We start from the raw sequence: 26,060 nt of genomic DNA on the forward strand, positions 1-26,060 counted from the left end.
TCGTGGTTTTAATTTTGTCTTTTATATCATAACAAATATAATTTCTTTTTTAAAGAACTGATGCATTTACTCCCTTTTTTTTTGGCTGCACTGCCTGACTTGCAGGATCTTAGTATCCTGATCAGGGATTGAACCCAGGCTCTTGACAGTGAAAGTGCAGAGTCCTCCCCACTGAATTGCTAGAGAATTCCAAGTATATATATTTTTTTAATTTTATTTTTACTTTATTTTACTTTACAATACTGTATTGGTTTTGCCATACATTGATATAAAATTAAAAGCTTCTGCACAACAAAGGAAACTATAAGTAAGGTGAAAAGACAGCCTTCTGAATGGGAGAAAACAATAGCAAATGAAGCAACTGACAAACAACTAATCTCAAAAATATATAAGCAATGTATGCAGCTCAACTCCAGAAAAATAAATGACCCAATCAAAAAATGGGCCAAAGAACTAAATAGGCATTTCTCCAAAGAAGACATACGGATGGCTAATAAACAAGTATAATTTTTAAACAAAACAAAATAAATAAGTTTTACCTCCTTTGGAATTAGGCTGAATTAATCTTTTTTCTTGAAAAAGAAATATGGTAAAAAGCATTTCCCCCTTCACCTAAGAATATGAATATTATCTGTTTATTTTTTATCTTAAGATCCATCTTTTGTAGCTTCTTGTTCTTTTTTTTTTTAACCCTAATGTTTCTTTTGACAGTTACTAAGGAAACTAACTTAAATCAACTTGCCATTTTTATATATTTTATTAATTGGCCCTCAGATTGCCCTCTTTGCTCTTGCAAAGACTTGAAGTCATATTCCCCTGACCAGGGTAGGTGGGCTTCACAGGTGGTGCTTGTGGTAAAGAATCTGCCTGCCAATCCAGGAGACCCAAGAGACGTAGGTTCAATCCCTGGGTTGGGAATATCCCCAGGAGGAGGAAGTGGCAACCCACTCCAGTATTCTTGCCTGGAGAATCCCATGGACAGAGGAGCCTGGCAGGCTATGGTCTGTAAGGTCACAAAGAGTCATCCATGACTGAAGCAACTTAGCCTGCACGCACTTGGTAGTTATCTTGTAAGTGTTTGAAATGCCCAGAGATTGTGGATCACTGATTTAAAGGAAAGAGGACATTGCTGGTAGGTGTTTCCTACTAGATTATCAAAAGAGCTCTACTTGTATCTTTGTTATCAGGTAAGCACCGGTCAGGTGGGTCAGACCCCTCAAGATACTGGGAACTTATAGACTGATTAGGTAACATTCCTGATAGGTGAATAATAGTACTGGGAGTAAGTGCTACAAACATTTAAGAAAGAGAACCATATTAGCTCACTTATTAAACCAAGTTTTCATCTAAGCAGTTGATTCTAGCTGTAGGTGCTTCCTGTTTATTGTCTTTTAAATGAAGAATTTCCACGTACCTCTCTACCTCCTTTATTAGAAATCAGAACATAAAGATGATAATTTACCTTGCTTGTGTTGAAGCCTTTAGCTAGTTCCAGTTTTAAAAATACATTTTCTTTTCCTCATGGAACATTTTAACTTTAAGACAAAGCTGCCTCCTGAGTTGCCCTGATGTCCTCTTTAATATGAATCTGGATGATAAAGAATTAACATCTCACATCCTTGACACTCTCTAGAACCAGAACAAACCATATGGTAGCAGAACTTACCCCTGGTTTCCAAAGAGTACCAAACGTATGAGGACTTCGGTCATCAAAGGCACTTTGGAATTTTTGTATTAAAATTTGAGAACTGTACAAATATATAATTCCACCCAGTTTCCCCACTTTTCATTTTCAAGTGCTTGGAGTTCTTTTATAAACATCATGTTTAATTTTATATGGTGATCTGCTGGTTTGTTTGTTCCCACTTCATTAAGCTTTTTAAGATTTCTTTCACTGGGGAAGGCAGAGGATGAGATGGTTAGATAGCATCACCGACTCAACAGACACGAATTTGAGCAAACTCCAGGAGATAGTGAAGGATGGAGGAGCTTGGCATGCTGCAGTCCATGGGGTTGCAAAAAGTCAGACACAACTTAGTGACTGAACAACAAGAACAATACACATTTTAACCATTTGAAAAGTGGATCAGAAGTACAGCAGTACTTTCTGGTGGTGATAATTTGTACTTCTGAGGGACATTTTCTGGTCCTATTTTGGTCTTGTGACTCTATGTCTATCACTCCATTCCTTTACAACCGTGTCATCTGGGGTTGATTTGAACTCCTAAGGATCTATAATTCACATTTATAGACAAGAAGACCTGATTAAGAGATTACAAGACTTGCTACTTTTCTTTATTAATACTTTCTTATCAACCTCACTGCAAAATTGCCTTTGGTATTGTGTACTGTAACCCTCACGAGGCATTAATCTGGCATAAAGTAAGAGCAAAGGGAAGCCCATTGGAAAGACCTTCCATTCTCAACAAGAGGCAGGAGCAAGTGCTAAATAGCTGTTCTTTTCTACCTACTCTATTTCAGTAATGACCGTCAGTCTCACCAGAGAAAATAGTGGTATGATCAGGAATGGTCATTAGGCTTCTACAGTATTCCATTTATACTTTTATGAGTAGCTTCCTGTTTGGATGGAGGGGACTGAAAGTTCTTCAGTGTCCAGCACAGATTTTATTTTATTTTATTTTTTTTTCAGCACAGATTTTATACTTCAGTGTCCATCTGTTTGACAGAGAAACCTAGAACCCAGAACTTGGAAAAAAGATGATGACTTGTCCAAGGTCAGGCAAGAAGCAACACTGAGATGGGAACCCAGATTTTCCAGTCCCTGAGTTTGAATGCATCTCTCCTCAGACTGCACATATACAAATATGGATCTCATTCTCCATCCCCTGCAACTCGCCCTCACCCCGCACCTCCCACCGCTCACCCCCTACCTTCCATCTCTCAACCCTCCACCTCCCACCCCTCACCCTCACACCCACCACCCTCTCACCCACCACCTGGAGACCATACGCTGTAAAGCAGTCTTTGAATCAGACCTGAATTCAGGTACTGATTCTTGCTGCTTTTTAGCCATGTATACCTGTTATCTTAAATATTTTGAGCCTCAGTTTCTTCATCTGTATAATGGAAAAAATAATATTCTCCTTATTAGATTGTGATGAAGTTGCCTTAGACTGTGCGTATCAGAAGCTTATTTTGGAGCCAGGCAAGTAGGTAACTTCTGTGTCCTGTGTCTCTCTGTACACTCCCCTCCTCTATCCCTTACACACTGAGAGTAGGTTTTTGATATATGATGAGTTCCCAGGAATGGTTTTCTGAGAAAGCTCATTCAAGTGGAGAATGGAATCACTAGCAACTCTCTTGAGTGGCGGTGGTTTGTATCTATTTCCATCTGTAGGCAGAACTCCTTGGAACTGTCTTGGAGTACAACTTTATATGGTTGCTTTAGGTTTTACAAACCCACTTTGAAAATGGCCTTGGCCTCTCTCCACGTTGTTTTCAGTAAATGACTTTTAAGCTGCAATAACCCAAATGCTGTATTTAGAAGAAAATATTTTGTAACTGAATCTTTCATTATGAAACCAGGTCTCTTTGTTCTTCGGTGTCATTTCTCTTTGCATAATGCTGTCAATGGTTTTTTCCTCTATCAACCTTCTGGTGAGTCCGTATTTCTATACCCATTTCAGCTAACGTTTAACGTTTTGAAAGTCTCTTCTTTGATTTCTCCTTGTATTAATAGATGCAGACCTCCTAAGTGTGATGAGAATTACGTAGGCCTTTGGTCCCAAAAGTGCACTATGTTGAATCCTGGCTTAAGCCCTCTCATCTTGGGTCCGTTTGAAGTCCTGCCTGCTCACATGGGGAAACGTGTGTGCTTCTGATCTCCATGATTGCATGAGATGATTTCATGCAATTTAAGTTCCTCCTTCTGTTTCCTGTTGTAGGGTTTTGTGTGCGTGGTTTGAAATAGCATCTGTTTATTATGCCATGCTTAAATTCTTTTTTTCAAAGAGGCAAATTGTGTTTCTCAAAAAGCATTCCTATGAAATTTGGAGAGGAAGAAAGATGAAGTAAATTTCTATTAAGCACTGGTGACACCTGACAGAAAATATCAGACTTGACTCGTCTTCCTGTTAATTTAGTTTGAATGGCATGTGTGTTTTCAGTCAGTCAGGTAATTTTCCCATTGCTGCAAACTGCCCTTTGAGGCATACAAGGTATAGGGATGCTTGTAAAATGCATGGCAGCAGTTATTATTCAAATGAGGGGGGACCTACCAAGGTACGCATGGCTATCAAAGCTGGTTACCGTGTGAGATTTAATTACATTGAATATTTCTGAAGACTTCTAAATTTTAACAGAACACAAGAGTAAAGCTCCCTGGGAGGATAAAAATGGTACTTAAAAATTTCAGGGACTGAACTGAGTGAGCCCCTTGGATCCCAACTTCTTCTCAATCAGTTCAGTTCAGTTCAGTCGCTCAGTCGTGTCCGACTCTTTGCGACCCCATGAATCACAGCACGCCAGGCCTCCCTGTCCAGCACCATCTCCCGGAGTTGACTCAGACTCACATCCATCGAGTCCGTGATGCCATCCAGCCATCTCATCCTCGGTCGTCCCCTTCTCCTCCTGCCCCCAATCCCTCCCAGCATCAGAGTCTTTTCCAATGAGTCAACTCTATAGAGAGCGTTTATTCACGTTTTTTGGTTCTGAGTTGTGCCCTGAGGGGCTTTTCTGCCCCATCAGTAATCTTGAGCTCCGATGAAAAATAGCAGTCACCTGCTTCTATTAGGGAACTTTGTTGAAAGATGTGGAATTTACTGATGTTTAAGGCAGAGGGTCCAATGTCTCTGTCCTCACAAGAAGGAAAATAAAGATCAATTTAAGACTTACAGCTGCTCCAGTTGTTTTGATCAGCCTGCCAGGTATTTGTTTTAGATCTGTAGGTTCTTCTTGTGGAGGAAGAAGAGGTTACCCAGATAGACAGTGTTGGATTATGAAGAACCCCTGAGTTAATAATCATGTTTAGTCTTTGGCACCCTACTCCAGTACTTTTGCCTGGAAAATCCCATGGACAGAGGAGCCTAGTGGGCTGCAGTCCATGGGGTCGCTGAGAGTTGGACACGACTGAGCAACTTCACTTTCAGTTTTCACTTCCATGCATTGGAGAAGGAAATGGCAACCCACTCCAGTGTTCTTGCCTGGAGAATCCCAGGAACGGGGGAGCCTGGTGGGCTGCCGTCTATGGGATCGCACAGAGTCGGACACAACTGAAGCAACTTAGCAATAGCAAAATGTAGCTGATTTAATACATCCTAAGTCCATTTTGGAAACTTTTAAGCTCTGCCTGTGAATATCTTGAAGTCAGATGTCAAAAAACTGTCCTTCTTTTCCCTGTTGGCCTACTAGGACATACTCTTTTATCAGAGCCCCCTACCAGCTTTTTTTTTTTTTAATTAGAGCTGCTGATTGTTTGTTTGTTTGTTTGTTTGTTTAATTGGAGGATAATTGCTTTACAGTGTTGTGTCGGTGTCTGCCATACAGCAACATGAATCAGTCAGAGCTATGTGTCTATCCCCTTCCTCTTGAGCCTTCCTCTACCCTTCTATCCCACACATTTAGGTCATCACATGGTGCCAGTCTGGGCTCCTAGTGTTGTATAGCAGCTTCCCACTAACTATCTTACACAGTATGTATGTCAGTGTTGCTTTCTCAATTCGTCCCAGCCTCTTTTCCCCCCAGCTATTTCTACAAGTCTGTTCTGTATATCTGCGTCTCTATTGCTGACATGCAAATAGGTTCATGAGCACCATTCTTCTAGATTGCACATATATGTGTTAATATACGATATTTGTTTTTCTCTTTCTGACTTCATTCTGTATAACAGGCTCTAGGTGCATCCCTCTCAGTTCAACTGATTCACATTTGCTCCTTTTTATGGTTGAATAAAAAGGGAACACTTTTGCACTCTGGGTGGGGATGTAAATTGATAACAGCCATGATTATGGCAGGAGATTCCTTAAAAAACTAGGAATAAAACTACTATATGACCCAGCAATCCCACCACTGGGCACATACCCTGAGAAAACCGTAATTCAAGAAGACACAGGTACCCCAGTGTTCACTGCAGCACTGTTTACGATAGCCAGGACCTGGAAGTAACTTAGATGTCCATGGATAAAGAAGTTGTGAGATAGATAGATAATATATATATATTTATATATATAGAAAATCACACACATACAGTGGAATTATTTTTTCTTTTCATTTTTTTGTGTCTCAAAACGTTTGTCAGTTTCAGCCTTGTAGTTGCTAATTGACTTTCTTCCCTTGTCCCCCGCCCCCCTCTAGAATCTGGACTGTAGCTGGTAAACCACTTGAGGGCAGAGGTTATGTATACTCTTGCCTTCGTGTCCTTCAGGAAAGGCTTTGTGTCCTGAAGCCTCAGTGTCCGGCTTTACACCTGGTGACATTGTGTAAAGTTGACGTGACCTGGAGCAACAGAGGGATCTCCCTGAGAGGTCAGACCAGGAGTGAGGAGGGGGCTGGGACGGGCAGGGGGCTGGACTTTGATGAGTCCAGGCAGAAGGCCTGAGTTCTTCTGGTAGTCTGTCACTTCAAGACCAGCAGCCTTGGGAAAGGACATGCCTCCTCTGAGCCTCTCTCCTTTCAATTTAGCGGAAGGATGCCTGCCTTGAGATAGGGCAGTAAAATTCATCTAATCACAGGAGCAAAAGACAGACATAGAGAACAGAAGGGACTTATGGGACACTATCAAACAGACTAATAACACACGTATAGGGGCCTGTCTCTCCTGGATGTTGTGAGAGTCAGCTGGCTAAATGTCCAGGAGAGAATGAACCTACAATAATGCCCCCAGGACTTGCATTAATATAACTTTCTAGTAACTGAATCTCTTTCCCATTTAGCAGTGGGGGTTGGGGGAGTAAATTTGAGATACAGAGACCCCTGAGTCATCTGTGTGGCTAGTCCTCACTGGGTTGAACTACATTAGGACAAAATTCTGAAGGGCTCTTTCCAATGACTTCTATCAAAACTGCCACCTTGAGAAGACCCAGCAGAGGCCCACAGAGTCAGATATAAAGGATGTGAAAGTCTCAAATCAGGAACCACCCTTTTGAAACAGGAGCCTCCTTCTCTTCAACTCATTAACTAACTGTGGCAACGAGGGACTCGAGTTTCATTTGGTCATGCCCACTGATTCCCTAAGAGAGAGTAGAATCAAGGAGCTGGGGTCCCCGAACACAGCAGACCAGACCTGCTTTTCTGGTGCTGGGCAGCTACACAGATCCTGGGGGAGGCAGGCTCCCGGATCTCCCGCTCTCACCCCACCCTGCACTTGGTTGGCTGGGTCACTCTCACGGTCAGTCGCTTTGCTTGGAAAACATAGCCATTTCTCTGTGAAAGTGGTGAAAATAGTCATCCCATTACTGGTCCTATTGGTAGTGGCTACTACCACTTACTGAGTACCTAGCAAGCTCTGGAAGTTGGTGATGGACAGTGAAGCCTGGTGTGCTGCAATCCATGGGGTTGCAAAGAGTTGGACACGACTAAGTGACTGAACTGAACTGCACGAGTGCTAGGAAGTTTAAGACACTTTATGTAACTCTCATTTTTATCTCCCTAAAGCTGTTATGAGGGAGGTGGTAGCATACATAACATAAAATACATGTAATGCTTTTGGCAAAGTACCTGCCTGACTCCCTGTGACCATTCCTGAGAATATGGAGGCTCTGTCACCAGGGCCTAGGATAGGGCCTGGCGCATAGCAGTGGCCCAATAAATATCTGCTGAATGAATCATAAAAAGTAGTTGTTCCATAGCCCCACTTTTCAAGAGGAGCACACTAAAGCTTGGAGAGGTTTAGTAATTGAGCCATTTCACAGAAGCAGGTGAGTGGCTGAGCCAGAGTCAGAACCTCCAGCCAGCTGGCTCCAGCATATAGAGCCTTCGCTCCTCACCCTTCTCCTGCCCACCCTGAGAGGAAGGCGTGATCCTGGTAGGAAGTAGTAGATGCCAGTGAGTAGGAGGGGCTTGGGTATGTGATGCTTGTGAGCTGGCTGGTTGGGAAGACGGTCTTGCCCCTGGTTGACCAAATCTGGATGCCACGGTGCCTGACACACATCTGCCACTACCAAAAGCTGGCCCTCTTTCCTCTCCCTGGTATTTCTGTGGTTTGTCAGCTGTGAAGCCTAATGAGCAGTTTATAATTCTACGATCTTTTAGTCCTTCACTGGCTCCTTAGCAGATACCCGCCCTTCCTTAATAGACTTCTGCTCTGGCTCCATAAATACGCTTTTAGTCCATGTGATCTAAAGGAATATGATTTAGAAAGCGATTTCAAGTAATCAAAATGAATGTGGTAGAGAAATCACATGTACTTTGGGGGAGTGTGGTAAATTGCAAGCATATACAGTTTTATGACACATGAATCTCAGTGGATTCCTCTCTTTTGCATTGATTTGCATGAATAAGACATATGATTTGTTTCCTGTATTGTTTAGATAACTAATGAGGTTTGCTGCTTTTCCACATTTAATTCAGAAGTGGTTTTTATCTGTCACCTGTATTTAAACTCCTAGGCAATGTTTTGTAATGATGTCCCAAAGAGACCCACAGCAGCACACATTATGAATTTATCAACTTTGTATTTACATATGGGCTTCTGTATAAATAGGTATCATGTTGTTAAACTATAATTATGGTGAGAAGAAGTACCGACTCTCGCTTCTGCCCCGTGGTGAGATCATGTGAATTTAAGTTGTAGAATAATGTACTTGGCTATAAGGAAAACCATTTTACTACTGTAATATCCCAGTTCTGAGTTTCCTTGCTTGTTTGCTTTTTCAAGAATTGTACAAACTTCCGCCCCTTTTTTCTTTTTAATAATGAAAGTTATAAATGATACCAACAGTCCCATTTGTGGACCACACCAAGAGAAGAGGGACTCTCCCTTATGTGCCAAGGAAACTGATAAGGATATTGGTGCAAAATTGTACTTACAAAACATTAGATAAAGCTTCAATAACCAATTCTGAGTATTTACTTAAGTAAGACTCAGGTTCCATCCTACTTTAGTCAAGGTAATTGTATTTTTAAGAATTCGGGAGCATGCTTCCCAAGGTTCTTTTATCCTTTGTGTATGCTATTGATTTCTACTTGTTTATAGAATTAGGGCCCTTGGGAGATAAATATCATCTACTTGCCTGAGGCAAGACTGTATTTCAAGTCATCCTTGAAAGGTAGTTTACTCTCTTCTAGAATGTCTTAAGAGATGAAAGCATTTTTGGCACATTGTTTAAAAGGGTCATTTACTTGGAAAATTTTTTCTAGTGTCTAACCTAAATCTTTCTCTTCTGGTCTTGTTCAGAAAAATAAAAGAAACTGAGTTCAAAACCTATAAAGGATTTTGCTGTGTAATATTTCCCCTTGGGGTTGAACAAATGTTCATATTGGTGTTGGTGACTCTGGTGTGTAAAATGATTATCCCATTTTGCCTTTAGTGCTGTAGAGAAAAGAAGCAGGAAGAAAAACAGGTTCTAGGACTCCCTTCAAGGCTGTCAGGATGCTAACAGATGGTTCTGGAATCTTGTACATGGGTTTGCTTCCTTAAGGCTATGGAAAACATTTTTAATTTATTTTGAATTCTTTATTTTCAGGTGCATTTTGACCAGTTTAAAGAAGCATTAATACTTATCTTGTCTAGAACTCTATCAAATGAAGAGCACTTTCAAGAACCAGGTAAGGACGCTAACTTTTCTTCTCTTCCTTCAGCTTTAAAATGTGTCCAGGGGAGAATCTGGGGACTTTGAGGCATGTGTGTGAAAGCTTCGGAGTATCTGCCTCCCCCGGATCGAGTGGTTATTTGGAGTGACTTGTCTTTTGACGTGGTCATAAAAGGCATGCAGCTGTCGCACACTAGGAAAAAGCCTCCTCTACCACAGCAGCGAATTAGGGAAGAAATCACTGGATTGTTCCCAGGAGCTCTGTCAGATGGTGTGGCTGTAACTCATTCCTGGAATGAGCAGAGTGGAACTGAATGGTCCTTCTTCCCTCCTCATTGCCTGTGAACATGAAATAATATGAACTGGGGCAGAATTTTGTCTGAAAGAAGGGTGGGTAATTTTATTTAGTGCCAGCGAGTGGATAGCCCTGTGTTACAGACAGGACCACATTATAACTGTTTTTCTCTCTCCTCTTGAGTGATAGTTCTTTATGGTCCTTGTTGTTCATATTTGTACTTTTAGTGCCCAATAGGATGCTTAGCACCTACTAAGTATTCAGTGAAAACTTAATATTATACTTCATTGCTTTTTAAGGTACTATACATTATGACACATCATTATTTTATATACTCCTAAAAAGAAAATTTTTCTCAGTTATAATGGTAAAATGCCATTGATTATAAGACACATCATAATTCGAGAATGTTCAAATCTAGGAGTATGTGTGTTGGGGGTAATGTCTTAGGATCAGTGATATATGATAAATATTTAAGGGGAAGTCTAAACTGTTGAAATTTATATTATAATACAGTCTGGTTTTTTAAAAATCAGAAGCTAGGGTTAGAGGTTGATTATAAAGGGGCACACAAGGGAATTTTGGGTGTGATGAAACCATTTTTATATCTTGATTGTGATGGTGGCCACAAATTTTCTAAGTTTTTTTCTAACCCACAGAATTGCTCTGTAAAAAGGTGAAACTTACTCTATGTAAATTATACCTCAATAAACCTGACTTTAAAAAAGAAAACACTAAAAATATAGTCCAGTTTTGAGATTGAGAAGAGATCATTAACATTTTGTTGCTACAAGCAGTCATTCAGTGTGACCTACTTGGAAGCACAGGTGGGAACTCTTGTGTTATCCTCACCGGTGATCCAGTTCATCAGACCTTCTGAAATGCTCCAGATTTGTGTCATATGTATAAACTCTGCGGTTAGCAGTGTTTTGGGTTTGGATTGAGTCTCCCCCTTTTTATTAAGGTTATTGTTAATTCTGAGGCTTGCCAGAGCTCTCTGCAAGCCCCTAGTGAGCCTGGGAGGGAGTTTATTGCATCATAGAGGTTTTCCAGACTAAAAATAGAATTTCTGTAGGTCACCCAGTGCTGGAATCTGGACTTTTGTTCTTACCGGGTCTCACATTTTGTTAGTAATTTTACTTGTTTAAGGTTGTCATCTTGATAAAAATAGTGTAAGATCTAGGGACCCTAACTAGAGCTATTGTGACATCACCCCATCTATTGTTGTTCGTGCGCACATAGGTAACATACACTTAAGCTCCGTGTTCTCTTTGCCCATAATGGGTGTTTATGTCAGTTTGGAATAGGCTGCCCTGATTCTTGTCCTTTTGCTGCTCTTTCTTTAAAATCTGTTATTGATACCTGCCAGAAATTTATCATAATAAATAAACAGACCACAAATGTGAAGGGTTCGCTGTAGAACTGTACCATCTTGGGATCTGAATCATAGGACAAGGAGGTAGACAGTGTCTGGTTGAGCTTGGTAACAGTTTGAAAGAAAGGTTTGTAAGTCCAACGCCAGTCAGTGGTTTCAGGTTTATACGTGTGCCTCACTGCTGGGCCGGAGGAGGCATCATTTGGACAAGTCTTCCAGAAGGGTTCTTAATAGTTGACTGTGTGCTCCGTCCTTTGTAGACTACAGCAAACCTTTGCTACAGAGCTGCCCCAAGTCAGTGCAATAAAGCATCAAAGTCCTTACTGACAGCATTTCCTCCAGCATGGAGGTGACTTCCCTAACATTTGACCTGGAAGGATAAAATCTAGGATTGAGCCTCTGCCTTAAGAGTGTTGTATCTCATATGAGGCTGACTCGTTCCTTCTTTGTTCTTGAGCATCTCTGCTTTTTCTGACTTGCCTTGTCACTCCCTGGCCCTTCCAGTTGTTTCTGGGGATCATGCATTTCTTTTCACTCAAACATTCTCCCACCCACTCAAGTGTGACTCCACCCCTACAGACTGCCTGGCTTGGCTGGAGAGAGGCAGAGAAAGAAGGATCAGGACTTATATGCTGTATATCAAGAGGCCACCTGGGTTCATCCCCTCTTTCCCCTTTACGAACATGGTTCGGTTCAGTCAGTCAGTAACGTCCAGCTCTTTGCAACCCCATGGACTGCAGCACGCTAGGCTTCCCTGTCCATTGAGTCAGTGATGCCATCTAGCCATCTCATCCTCTGTTGTCCCCTTCTCCTCTCACCTTCAATCTTTCCCAGCATCAGGGTATTTTCCAATGGGTCAGTTCATTGCAGGAGGTGGCCAAAGTATTAGAATTTCAGCGTCAGCATCAGTCCTTCCAATGAATATTCAGGATCAGTTTCCTTTAGGATGGACTGGTTTGAACTGTTATCAACATAACAATCCCTGAAGTCATAGACTGTATGACTGCAAGGCTAGAGTGAATGCTGCCATTTTATCTATGAGCAAACTGAGATTCAAAGAGGGATGTGGATTAAGTCTCACAGACAGGGGCAGAGGAAGATGCTAACACTGTTATCACCCAGGGATGGGAGTCCAGGAGGCTTTGGTTTAAAGGTGTTCACCCTCAGATGGATGAGCTGCGGGCAACACAGTCTCAGTCAGTGCAGCCTGGCCAGAAAGATTCTGACAAGTGGCCGGCAGCAGAAGGAAGGAGCAGAGAAGAGCAAGTTTCACCTAATCGTTAGTGACAGGGGTTCTATGTCCTCAGCATTACTTGGCTGTTCAGCACTTAGTTCATCTTCCACCATAAGGGGCCAGGGCTGTGGTCTTTTTATCTTATGTTTTGAAATCAATGGACCTACTGGATTTTGAGAGGAAAAATTACTCTTAAATTAGTAAAAATAGGAGGGCCATAGTGGACAGCCTTTGACACTGAATGAGTCATGAATTGATATTTTGTGACATCCAAAATCTTTATAAATTAAAAATATCCAGTGCTGTACCTGACTATAATATAGAAAATCCAGCCTGCTGTAGTAGAAAGCCCCTTGAACCAGGAATTATGTAACACTGGCATGTGTGTTCACTGGTGACCAGCTGTCTGCCAACCCCACGCTCCCCTAATTGGGTGGCCTTATATCACTCACCTAGAGCCAGACGTCCTGGAAGGTGAAGTCAAGTGGGCCTTAGAAAGCATCACTACGAACAAAGCTAGTGGACATGATGGAATTCCAGTGGAGCTGTTTCAAATCCTGAAAGATGATGCTGTGAAAGTGCTGCACTCAATATGCCAGCAAGTTTGGAAAACTCAGCAGTGGCCACAGGCCTGGAAAAGGTCAGTTTTCATTCCAATTCCAAAGAAAGGCAATGCAAAAGAATGCTCAAACTACCACACAATTGCACTCATCTCACATGCTAGTAAAGTAATGCTCAAAATTCTCCAAGCCAGACTTCAACAATACGTGAACCGTGAACTCCCTGATGTTCAAGCTGGTTTTAGAAAAGGCAGAGGAACCAGAGATCAAATTGCCAACATCCGCCGGATCATGGAAAAAGCAAGATAGTTCCAGAAAAACATCTATTTCTGCTTTATTGACTATGCCAAAGCCTTTGACTGTATGGATCACAATAAACTGTGGAAAATTCTTCAAGAGATGGGAATCCCAGACCACCTGACCTGCCTCTTGAGAAATCTGTATGCAGGTCAGGAAGCAACAGTTAGAACTGGACATGGAACAACAGACTGGTTCCAAATAGGAAAAGGAATATGTTAAGGCTGTATATTGTCACACTGCTTATTTAACTTATATGCAGAGTACCTCATGAGAAACGCTGGGCTGGAAGAAGCACAAACTGGAATCAAGATTGCTGGGAGAAATATCAATAACCTCAGATATGCAGATGACACCACCCTTATGGCAAAAAGTGAAGAGCTAAAAAGCCTCTTGATGAAAGTGAAAGAGGAGAGTGAAAAAGTTGGCTTAAAGCTCAACATTCAGAAAACAAAGATCATGGCATCTGGTCCCATCACTTCATGGGAAATAGATGGGGAAACAGTGGAAACAGTGTCAGACTTTATTTTTGGGGGCTCCAAAATCACTGCAGATGGTGACTGCAGCCATGAAATTAAAAGACGCTTACTCCTTTTAAGGAAAATTATGACCAACCTAGATAGCATATTCAAAAGCAGAGACATTACTTTGCCAACAAAGGTCCATGTAGTCAAGGCTATGGTTTTTCCATTGGTCACGTATGGATGTGAGAGTCGGACTGTGGAGAAGGCTGATCACCGAAGAATTGATGCGTTTGAACTGTGGTGTTGGAGGAGACTCTTGCGAGTCCCTTGGACTGCGAGGAGATCCAACCAGTCCATTCTGAAGGAGATCAGTCCTGGGTGTTCTTTGGAAGGACTGATGCTAAAGCTGAAACTTCAGTACTTTGGCCACCTCATGCGAAGAGTTGACTCATTGGAAAAGACCCTGATGCTGGGAGGGATTGGGGGCAGGAGGAGAAGGGGACGACAAAGGATGAGATGGCTGGATGGTCACTGACTTGATGGACATGAGTTTGAGTGAACTCCAGGAGTTGGTGATGGACAGAGAGGCCTGGCGTGCTGCGATTCATGGGGTCGCAAAGAGTCGGACACGACTGAGCGACTGAACTGAACTATATACATTAAAACCTCTGAGGTCTTTGGTTACCTCATATGTGAAGATAATTATACTAGAAAATACTTAAAATCCATTCAACTCCAGGATTCAGCTGTGTTGTCTCCTATTATCTAAATGACATCTACGTGTATGAAAAAGCTAGCTCTGTGTTTCTGTAAAATTTCATCCCAAATAAATTGACACTACAAGGGTTTACTTCTTAAGGGCAAATACCCAGTATAGTTCATGCTTTCCTATTCTAATAAAAGACAGCTATTATAAATAATACAAAAACAAAGCTATAATAGGATTTCAGAGGAGATGGAATTCAGTCATGATTTCCACAGTCTTTGGTTCTGCCATTTCTAACGTCTCTGAGGTACAGTGTCTTTATTTTTAAAATTAGAGGGTATAGATGATTTGCAGCATCTTTTAAATTCTGATGTTTATGATGCTAAAACTCTTAACAGAGAGTTTTTCCCCCTAAAAACTCAACAATGCAATGAAGGTACTAAAATTCAGATGAAGTCAGAAAAATGGGTTGGGGACGTAGGGAGTGCTTTGTGAATTCCAAGCTGATTAACATCACTGGTGGCAGAGCTCCCCCGCATCTATGTGTGCCGCTTAATTTTCAAGTTATTTTCCTAGAGTGAGAGAGGGACACCTTAATTATTATTTATGGATGATAGGATTTGGGTAATGGAGATGCTGACACGGGCTCCAAGCTACACGACTGTCAGCTACATAGTTACATGCCCACGCTGTCCGAATCTGTTCTCCAGAGACTTGTCCTTATCTGATGCATCTTGCCGTAGGTTTCTGTTCTGTGGTAGATGTTGGCATGACACAGCAAGCGCTTCCTCCCCTCATACTGTTAATGTAAATATCTTTCCTTTGTTTATCTGGTGAGGGAAATCTCAGGTTTGGAAAAGCTAAACCATTAGAAAAATAAGGTAAGGCAGATGATTGGGTTTTTCTTTTTTGTTTTTGTTGGTAATAAACATTCTTCACTCCGGAAACTGCCCTATTTCTCATTATTTTCCTTGTATTTTGGAGAAGCTGTGACTATAATAAACAAACACTTCCTCATTCACTTGGCAAGTGTGCACTGAAGCAGACAGCAGGCTAGATCCCGGTTTGCAGGGCTTGAAGATTTGTGCTTGCGACTGTATTCGGGGGCCGTCGGCCAGGCCCTTTGAGGGCCCTGTTTTTAGAAGATACACACAGATGGCCAGCAGGAGTGTCCTCTTGTCCTCTCTTCAGTTAAGAACTTAGCCTTGGTTCCCTTGGTATATATGGGATGCTATCAGTGAGGACCAAAAAGGTTTCTTCAAAAGTTAAAAGCAACATAAAGGCACTACCACTAACCACCACCACCATCAAAAGACCATGTGAGGACTCATTTCCTGAGATCAGAGGGAACTAGAAATGTTCACATCCACTGGTGGTCACGTAAAATAGTGGGACATCCCTGGATTTTTGTAAAACAATAAGCATCAAAAACTATAACTGTTTTTGGCCAATCAATGCCAGATTCGGATTTTATGCTATGGAAATAATTATGTGTGTGTGGAAGTGGTCAAACAAGAGATGACAAGGGTGAACGTCGACATTCTAGGAATCAGTGAACTAAAATGGACTGGAATGGGTGAATTTAACTCAGATGACCATTACATCTATTACTGCGGGCAGGAATCCCTCAGAAGAAATGGAGTAGCCATCATGGTCAACAAAAGAGTCCGAAATGCAGTACTTGGATGCAATCTCAAAAACGACAGAATGATCTCTGTTCGTCTCCAAGGCAAACCATTCAATATCACAGTTATCGCAAGAATACACGGAAGAACTGTACAAAAGAGATCTTCATGACCCAGATAATCATGATGATCTGATCACTAATCTAGAGCCAGACATCTTGGAATGTGAAGTCAAGTGGGCCTTAGAAAGCATCACTATGAACAAAGCTAGTGGACATGATGGAATTCCAGTGGAGCTGTTTTAAATCCTGAAAGATGATGCTGTGAACGTGCTGCACTCAATATGCCAGCAAGTTTGGAAAACTCAGCAGTGGCCACAGGCCTGGAAAAGGTCAGTTTTCATTCCAATTCCAAAGAAAGGCAATGCAAAAGAATGCTCAAACTACCACACAATTGCACTCATCTCACATGCTAGTAAAGTAATGCTCAAAATTCTCCAAGCCAGACTTCAACAATACATGAACCGTGAACTCCCTGATGTTCAAGCTGGTTTTAGAAAAGGCAGAGGAACCAGAGATCAAATTGCCAACATCCACTGGATCATGGAAAAAGCAAAATAGTTCCAGAAAAACATCTATTTCTGCTTTATTGACTATGCCAAAGCCTTTGACTGTGTGGATCACAATAAACTGTGGAAAATTCTTCAAGAGATGGGAATCCCAGACCACCTGACCTGCCTCTTGAGAAATCTGTATGCAGGTCAGGAAGCAACAGTTAGAACTGGACATGGAACAACAGACCGGTTCCAAATAGGAAAAGGAGTACGTCAAGGCTGTATATTGTCACCCTGCTTATTTAACTTATATGCAGAGTACCTCATGAGAAACGCTGGGCTGGAAGAAGCACAAGCTGGAATCAAGATTGCTGGGAGAAATATCAATAACCTCAGATATGCAGATGACACCACCCTTATGGCAGAAAGTGAAGAGGAGCTAAAAAGCCTCTTGATGAAAGTGAAAGAGTTGGCTTAAAGCTCAACATTCAGAAAACAAAGATCATGGCATCTGGTCCCATCACTTCATGGGAAATAGATGGGGAAACAGTGGAAACAGTGTCAGACTTTATTTTTTGGGGCTCCAAAATCACTGCAGATGGTGACTGCAGCCATGAAATTAAAAGACGCTTACTCCTTGGAAGAAAAGTTATGACCAACCTAGATAGTATATTCAAAAGCAGAGACATTACTCTGCTGACGAGGTCCGTCTAGTCAAGGCTATGGTTTTTCCTGTGGTCATGTATGGATGTGAGAGTTGGACTGTGAAGAAGGCTGAGCGCTGAAGAATTGATGCATTTGAACTGTGGTGTTGGAGAAGACTCTTGAGGGTCCCTTGGACTGCAAGGAGATCCAACCAGTCCATTCTGTAGGAGATCAACCCTGGGATTTCTTTGGAAGGAATGATGCTAAAGCTGAAGCTCCAGTACTTTGGCCACCTCATGCGAAGAGTTGACTCATTGGAAAAGACTCTGATGCTGGGAGGGATTGGGGGCAGGAGGAGAAGGGGACGACCGAGGATGAGATGGCTGGATGGCATCACGGACTCGATGGATGTGAGTCTGAGTGAACTCCGGGAGTTGGTGATGGACAGGGAGGCCTGGTGTGCTTCGAGTCATGGGGTCACAAAGAGTCAGACACGACTGAGCAACTGAACTGAACTGAAGGATAGTTATTTAAAATAGTTAAAATACTAATATATATATCTTGAGCAGTAATTTTTTTTAAGTAATTTTGTTTGTTTATTTTTGGTTACACTAGGTCTTCATTGCTGCAACAGCTTTTCTCTAGTTGCAGAGAACGGGGTCTACTCTCTCGCTGTGGAGTACGGGCTTCTCACTGTAGTGGATTCTCTTGTTGCGGAGCTCAGGCTCCAGAGCGCAGGCTCAGCAGTTGTGCCTCATGGGCTTAGTTGCCCTGAGGCATGTGGGACCTTCTTCGATCAAACCCATGTCTCCTGCACTGGGAGGCAGATTCTTTACCACTAAGGCACCAGGGAAGCCCCCAAGCAGAAAATTTTGACCGTGTATTTTGGTTAGGCAAGCTATGATGTACCTGTATAATCAAAGACTAGGCAGCTATTCAGTTGTCCTCTGGAAGAATACTTATTGTTATGACTTTCCAAGGAGCAAGAAGGCACTTAAAAAAAATATACGTGTGTGTGTATGTATGTGCAAAAAGGATATTACCGTTACTTAAAATTAAACAAGTCTGGGGAGAATTTTGCTAATGAAACAGTTTGTTTGGACGTTGTGCTGACCTAAGTTTATTTCAGTTCCAGTGTATGTAATCCTTTCCAAATCAGGGACATGAAAATGGTAGTTTTCTGCAGGGAGTCCTAGAGAATTGGTGTGTCCTTTCATGTCAGTGGTGCTAGTTGTAGTGAACCAGCCTGCCAGTGCAGAAGATGTAAGAGGCTCGGGTTCGATTCCGGGGTCATGAAGATTCCTTGGAGGAGAGCGTGGGGACCCACTCCAGTATTCTTGCCTGGAGAATCCCCATGGACAGAGGAGCCTGGTGGGCTACAGTCCATAGGGTCACAAAGAGTCGGACACAACTGAAGTGATTTAGCACACATGCCTTCATGTCAATGCTGTGGTGAAGGGAAAGGAGATGACAAGGAGGAGAAAATTAGGGCACGAATGGGATGAAGGCGGCTTCAGTTTCTGAGACAGACAGGATGCCGTCACTGTGCGTTTGCCAGTAATCTTAACCTGTCACAACACATGAGGAAAAGGAATGTGCTGCAGGACTGGGGGCTGTGAGGCCTTCCCTGAGTCTGCTCCATGGGCTCCAGGCCACTGCTGACCCCCAGGACCCTGGGTGGGAGGACACAATCCCAGGCAGAAGCTACCTGACTAGTGCTTTTGCCCCACAAAGCTCCTGTGGCTTTCCCTAAACCTCAGGATGTTAGGTACTCCTCACCTCAGTAAAGACTAAGGGTCCAGGTCTCTGACTCCAAAGCCCATGGTCTCTTTCCATGAAGCACTGCTGCCCTGGAAAGCATGCAGTCCAGCTGGGCAGGTAAATCTAACAAGTAAAATGTTTATAGAAAAATATGACCATGGTCAGTATTAAGCGTGGAGCAATCAATATATGGGTTGTACTGAATTCACAGGAGAAAAAAAGTTCCCATGAAAGTTGTACCTGGTTTGAAAGAAGTCAGTTTTGAGCTGAGCCTTGAACAATGGGGAGGATTCAGTTAGATGATCTGTGAATCTCTGGCTTCTTCCCCCAAATGGCTCAAGAAGCAGGGCCTTCTAACAGGAATTAGCAGGCTGAGCCTCCCAGGAGAATGTTGGGGAACAATCTCATCATCATTTTCAACTCAAAGAGGTTTTCCTATTGACAGAGCTTCACCTGCTTTAGGGCTTAGATAGATCATCTGGTCAGACCAGTCACCCCTGGGGATTGTTAGACCACACCTATCCACCATCCTCATTACCCTTGGGGAGAGTGCTAACCTTCCCCTTGACCTTTCCCTTCCAGACAAAGCTAATCACAGCCACCCCATTTTGTGCCCAGAAGCCCCTGTGTTCGAGCGGGAAGCATCACTCAGATTGCCAAGAACTGAGTGGAACTTGTGGAGACTGAACTGTTAAGAACTTGTGGAGACTGCAACTAAAATACTGTCTTTGCATTTAGCTGTTTAGTTGCTAAGTCATGTCTGACTCTTTACAACCCCGTGGACTATATAGCCTGCCAGTCTCCTCTGTCCATGGGATTTCCCAAGCAAAAAGACTGGAGTGGGTTGCCATTTCCTTCTCCAGGTTTGTATCCAGGGAGGGGACACTAAAGCTCCAGTTGGCACCTGCATTTTGTGTGAAGATGCCGGAAGAGAGGCGTGATTGGGGAGTGGGGTGCTAGGGTTCAGGAAGCAGCTGCCTTGGAAAGGGCTGTGTGGACACAAAAATGGGGGTGAGGACCCTGCCTGCAGATGGTCTCCGCAGAGGTGGGGTTGCACTGGGAGGCAGAAGGAATGGATATAGTGTCCCAAGGCTTTCCAGGTGTCTTTGTTCCCCCTCTCCCTTCCTTGGAACATCTCCCTCTCCATCCCTTTTCTTTTCCCACCTCTCCCGCTCTCCTCTTCTTCTTGGCCTCTCACTCATTCTTCCTCTGCCAGTTGGACCCCAACCCATCAGTTCTTCCTGCTTCTCCTCTCCCAGCCCTCTGTCGGCCTCTAGCTCTCTGCCCTGCTTCTGTTCCTCACCCACTTCCTTTGCTGTTGGTTCTCTTTCTGTCTCTGTGTCTTCCTCTCTCTGGGTTGTTCTCCACTTTGCTTCTTCTCTTTCCTTTTCTCTTATTTAGTATCAGGTGTGCACTTGCTGTCTGACTGTGTGATCCCTGTGCAGCAGTGTGTCAGAGTGGGTGAGGAGGTGAGATGCACGGTGGGGGTGGGGGTGCTCATTTGCTGTGCAACTGCCTTTTCCTGGGAAGCTTTGAGGAGTGGGGTGGGAGGCGGAGGCTTGTCCTGAGGTTTACACCTGCTTTATTTTCAAAGGAGTTTCAGAAATCCCGTGAAGTCAGCCGAAATGTAGTCTAGAGGGTCTCAGACTATCCCCCTGTCCCCAGGTCCATTAGAAGGGGTGGGGTCTCTGGGAATGAATTCCTAGGTTAAGGAGGCAGGAAGCCACGGATTGCAGGAGCAATTCCAAGATAAGGAGATAAGCACCACAGAGGTGTAGCTTTCTTCTTCATCCTGGAAATATCCTCAGGTCATTTCAGGGAAAAGGGAAGTTTGAATCAAAAGTGATAAAATAGCCATCTTATCCCTCAACAATAACCTCAGATATGCAGAGGACACCACCCTTATGGCAGAAAGTGAAGAGGAACTAAAAAGCCTCTTGATGAAAGTGAAAGAGGAGAGTGAAAAAGTTGGCTTAAAGCTCAACATTCAGAAAACGAAGATCATGGCATCTGGTCCCATCACTTCATGGGAAATAGATGGGGAAACAGTGGAAACAGTGTCAGACTTTATTTTTTGGGGCTCCAAAATCACTGCAGATGGTGACTGCAGCCATGAAATTAAAAGACGCTTACTCCTTTTAAGGAAAGTTATGACCAACCTAGATAGCATATTCAAAAGCAGAGATATTATTTTGCCAACAAAGGTCCATCTAGTCAAGGCTATGGTTTTTCCAGTGGTCATGTATGGATGTGAGAGTCAGACTGTGAAGAAAGCCGAGTGCTGAAGAATTGATGCTTCTGAACTGTGGTGTTGGAGAAGACTCTTGCGAGTCCCTTGGACTGCAAGGAGATCCAACCAGTCCATCCTAAAGGAGACCAGTCCTGGGTGTTCATTGGAAGGACTGATGTTGAGGCTGAAATTCCGATACTTGGACCACCTGATGCGAAGAGCCGACTCATTGGAAAAGACCCTGATACTGGGAGGGATTGGGCACAGAAGGAGAAGGGGACAACAGAGGATGAGATGGCTGGATGGCATCACCGACTCGAGGCACTTTAGTTTGGGTGAACTCTAGGAGTTGGTGATGGACAGGGAGGCCTGGTGTGCTGCAATTCATGGGGTCGGAAAGAGCTGGACATGACTGAGTGACTGACCAGAACTGATCTGGTATTTAATACTGCGTCTCTGAAACTCTGCTTTAACTTCCCATGTATGTACTATGGATGGCACTGCATCCCATGTCCTAAGCTTGTGTTTTTCATGAAAAGTATTGATGGAATAAATAGTGTTTAGGCTTTAGGGTAACCATTTCAGCTTCCTCTTGGGTCCTCGTTGCTTCGTCTTTGGCCATTGCAAGAACTAAGTGTCCCAAGTGGCCATTCATATCACACAGGTGCCTGGGGCAGTTCTGGGAGATGCCACAGAGTGTACACTGCCCTGCTCAGTTAGAGGGAGAAGGGAGAGGGGGTGGGTGGCTGTTGGTTGTTTTCCCTGCCTGCAGCTAGCCTGTTCCAAGTGGTCATTCTCATTAACTTTGTATTTCAGTTTTTCTTTTATTGTGAGCACAAGATCTTCTGGTCACTTTAAATGTGTGCACTGTGCTTCATGCTGATCCTGGAAAGTGAACATTGTCACAGCTCTGGAGTTTCTCTTCTTGTTACATCTCATCCTGAGCTCTCCAGAAGCTCCAGGAGTCTAAGACTCCTCTAGGCAGTGTAGGCTTGTCTGCTTTCCTTCAACGTTCACTTGTACTTTTATGTAGTGATGCCAAATAGGGGAAATGGAAAATAGGAAAGAAGGGAAAACGGCTCACAAGCTTGACACTCCAGGTAGAATCATAAATATACATTCAAGGAACTGAAAGACTGAAAATAAAAGCAGTCCTTTATTCCCCCCTGCTGCCCCGCCCACTGATACTTCATGTCCCTCCTTAGAGCTCATGATTGGAGCAGTTACTTACACTTAGGTTAAAGGAAGCTATATGTACATAATTTCCTTTCTTAATAGGTTAAATAACCATGTATTATCTGACATAGAAAAGATTATGTACAGTACATTTAGATGTGCTCCTAAAGTAAAGAAACTTTGCCCCAGGGCTGTGGTTTGGCCAGGCTTTCTTGGGCGAGGTAAGGAAGGGGCAAGGTGTTCTTTAGTTTCAGTGAGCAAGAATGTCTTGAAAGCCCCACTAAGACCTCCTTTTTGGTGGACTGCTGCTGAACACTTGTAAAGCCCTGCTTGAGATGAATAAGGAGAATATTGGAGTTTTCAAACCCTTAACACAGCAGTGACCATTGGCCATGAATGTTCTCTCTAGACCTCCTTACATTTAATGTCTTTCTTCCCTTTCTTATTTTGTAAATACAATGAGGTTGATGCTCTAAACAGAAAAAGGATATGTGAGTATGTAAGTCTAAAATGTAACTATTTTTAATTGATGTGATTAGTCTGATACTTAATTGTATGATCTGTGAAATGTCTTATGAGGAAACTTTAATACTTTGTTTTTCCTTTGCTGTGTTAGTATCTTTATTCCTAAAAGATTTTATATTTTAATAGATTTCTCTAGAAATTGACTTTGTGATGTATGTACAGTCTGTGAAAGATATTGACTTAGAGTTTACTCAGAATTGGTTTTTATAATTAAAATAAAAATTAACTTAAAAATTAAAGTTTCTGGCAATGCAAAAATAAGAACGTATATAAATAAAACACCAAAGGATCCTAGTGTTTCACAATCTACTTATGACCTTTCATTATGTAGGGAAAAAAACTGTTTCAAATCTACCACTGCTCCCTACATAGCATGAGATATTTAGTGGTAAATAACTAGGGCTTCCCTGGTTACTCAGATGGTAAAGAATCTGCCTGTAATGCAGGAGACCCGGGTTCAATCCCTGGGTCAGGAAAATCCCCCTGGCAAAGGGCATGCCAACCCACCCCAGTATTCTTGCCTGGAGAATCCCATGGACAGAGGAGCCTGGCAGCTTACAGTCCCCGGGGTCGCAAAGAGTCATACACAACTGAGCGACTAACAGTTTCACTAACTAGGGAGCCATTTTATCCACAGATGGGGTTTAGATTGAATCACAGTGGGATTTTGGGGGGTTTTGTTTTTTTGTTTGAAACAGTGGCTTTGTCCCACTGCTTTTTTTCCTCTGAAAAAGTACAGCATATATTAAGAGTTCCTTTGTCACTTCCTTCCCCAGACTGTGACTATCTTCTCACAGTGGGAAAATCCCATGTTCTATTTTCTGATGTTTTACATTTTCCCTTTAATTTTTTCTAAGCCCCCATCATCACTAAATGGTGTATCTTGTTGTCCTCCACTAAAATTTAAGAATATGTAATAAATTAAGGATGGTTCTACATTGCCTCTTATCTGACTAGCATCTGTGGGTGTCAGCTGCCAACAAGCAGCTCGGGTGTCTGGGCCGCTCCTGAATGCTCACAAGCTGACACACTCTCTACTGATAAAAGGTACCTTCAAATATGCATGTGCCTTTCAGTATAAATTTTGTATGCTTGAACACTTTCTGTAAGAGAATCACTCGACCTAATAAAGTGGCTTGGCTGGGACTTTGAAAAAGCTAGATATAAATATCGCTAGAATTTATAGAGCAAGCATAAATACTTCACTCTGAGCTTTGCTGAGCATTTTCAGGATGTTTCTGAGCACATTTGTGAAATCAGAGCTTATCCCAGGAAAAGGGCCTAGGGGAGTGAGGACAGAGTTAGTCACATAGGATCACCAGTCCTCCCAGGGAAGCTTCAAAGTAACGGCTTCCCCTTAACATTTTCATGTTAAGCAGTACGGTTTTATTTTCTTAGTTCTTATCTAATCATCTACCCTAGTTTTGTTGATATGTGTACAGCCCTTACCTAAAAATCTACATGTCTGAGTTCAGACATGCCTCGTTAAGACTGTCACCTGCAAACAGAACACATATGTTCTCCAGAGAGACAGTATGTCTGTATGGGTGATAAGAACTGAAATCAAAGTATTGCCAGTCTTATATTTAATGGAATATTTTATTCTCCTAATTCTGTTCAAGATGCTGAAAAAAAAAAGTCTATCTCTAATTTGACATTCGTAATGAGTGAAGTATTATTGCTTTAAAGCTACCCTTGTAGAGGAAGATTAGTGTGTGGTGGTGGTGGTGGTAGTGGTGATGATGGTGAAGGTGGTGAAGGTTGAACCTGAGACATGTTCTGTAGAATGCTGAAGCCCTTCTTCAAGGTCAGGAGATGACTCTCCCCTTATATGCACATTCTTATTTATTTTGCAATACACAAAGCTCATGAAGAGAAAAAAATATATAATTTTCTTAATGCAGTTTTGCAGTTGCTGTTTTATTCCACAGCTTTTAATTTTATAATGAGATTTTGATGCCAAGTTTCGTGTAAGCAGTGAGCTGTCATTAATTGATTAGGATGCACTGTGTCAATTTCTTTGTTCTCTCATCTTGCTTATCTGATGGATCAGAAAGTGGGATGGTTAACAAAGGAGTCACTGAGGTACAAGAGGGGTGTGTTCCAGACTAATTGGTGTGAATGCTACCTTTACAGTGCTGATAGTGTGTTCATTTATCATCATTTTCCAATGTGTCTCTTTGGTGGTATGATCCCTCCCTCTACCTTCCCCTGTGTCTGTAAACAGAGATGATAAACAGAAGAACAAATATGACTGCTTGCTTTGTCCTGATCTTCATTCCATAATTTTAAGCGAATTCCTCACTGTGGGCTCTGCATCTCTCCCACCATATGCTGAGATCTGCTTGGGGCACTATAAATCATTCGGAATTAGAAGCTGTGCTGTGCATCTGACCTGCTGGCTCATGGACGCCCACATCCACTGCAACTGGCAAATGGTGGTGGTTTATTTTGGGGCTGGTATATAAGAGGCTGTGTCCGAAGGCTGGGAGTTGTCAAATAGGGACTGAGATTGTCTTGTAATGTGGCCTCAACTCTTGTCTCCTTGCCCAGACTGCACTCTCGAAGCTCAGCCCAAATATGTTAGAGGTGGGAAGCGTTATGGACGCAGATCTTTACCTGAATTTCAAGAATCCGTGGAGGAATTTGCAGAGGTGACTGTCATTGAGCCACTTGATGAAGAAGCACAGCCTTCACACATCCCAGCCAGTGAGCGCAGCGAGGTAAGAGATTGGACAGACATATCCACCTGGATCACAGGTGTGGAGACTTGTGAGCACCCACACGCTTGTGGCGCAAACACAGGAGGACTGAGGGGCCTATGGCTTTTCTCAGCCACTTTTTTTTTCAACTACATGCTAATCTTATTACTTGCCTTTTGGATATCTATGACTGCTTTTTCTATTG

General features: G+C 42.6%; 1 protein-coding gene across 7 annotated transcripts in view; it reads left to right on the forward strand.

Moving 5' to 3' along the window:
* NIN (ninein) overlaps positions 1 to 26,060 on the forward strand; it is a 106,675-nt gene that overhangs the window by 11,897 nt on the left and 68,718 nt on the right. For all 7 annotated transcript variants that reach the window (XR_005718712.1, XR_005718713.1, XM_040226756.1 and 4 more), the window contains 2 exons: positions 9,642 to 9,723; positions 25,707 to 25,876. Coding sequence is in view for 5 of the 7 variants with exons in the window: in XM_040226756.1 (XP_040082690.1) it covers positions 9,642 to 9,723; positions 25,707 to 25,876 (252 nt within the window). In the remaining 2 variants the exon portion in view is untranslated. The remainder of the gene's footprint in view (positions 1 to 9,641; positions 9,724 to 25,706; positions 25,877 to 26,060) is intronic.

Source organism: Oryx dammah, unplaced genomic scaffold (assembly GCF_014754425.2).
Source record: "Oryx dammah isolate SB20612 unplaced genomic scaffold, SCBI_Odam_1.1 HiC_scaffold_26, whole genome shotgun sequence".
NCBI lineage: Eukaryota > Metazoa > Chordata > Mammalia > Artiodactyla > Bovidae > Oryx > Oryx dammah.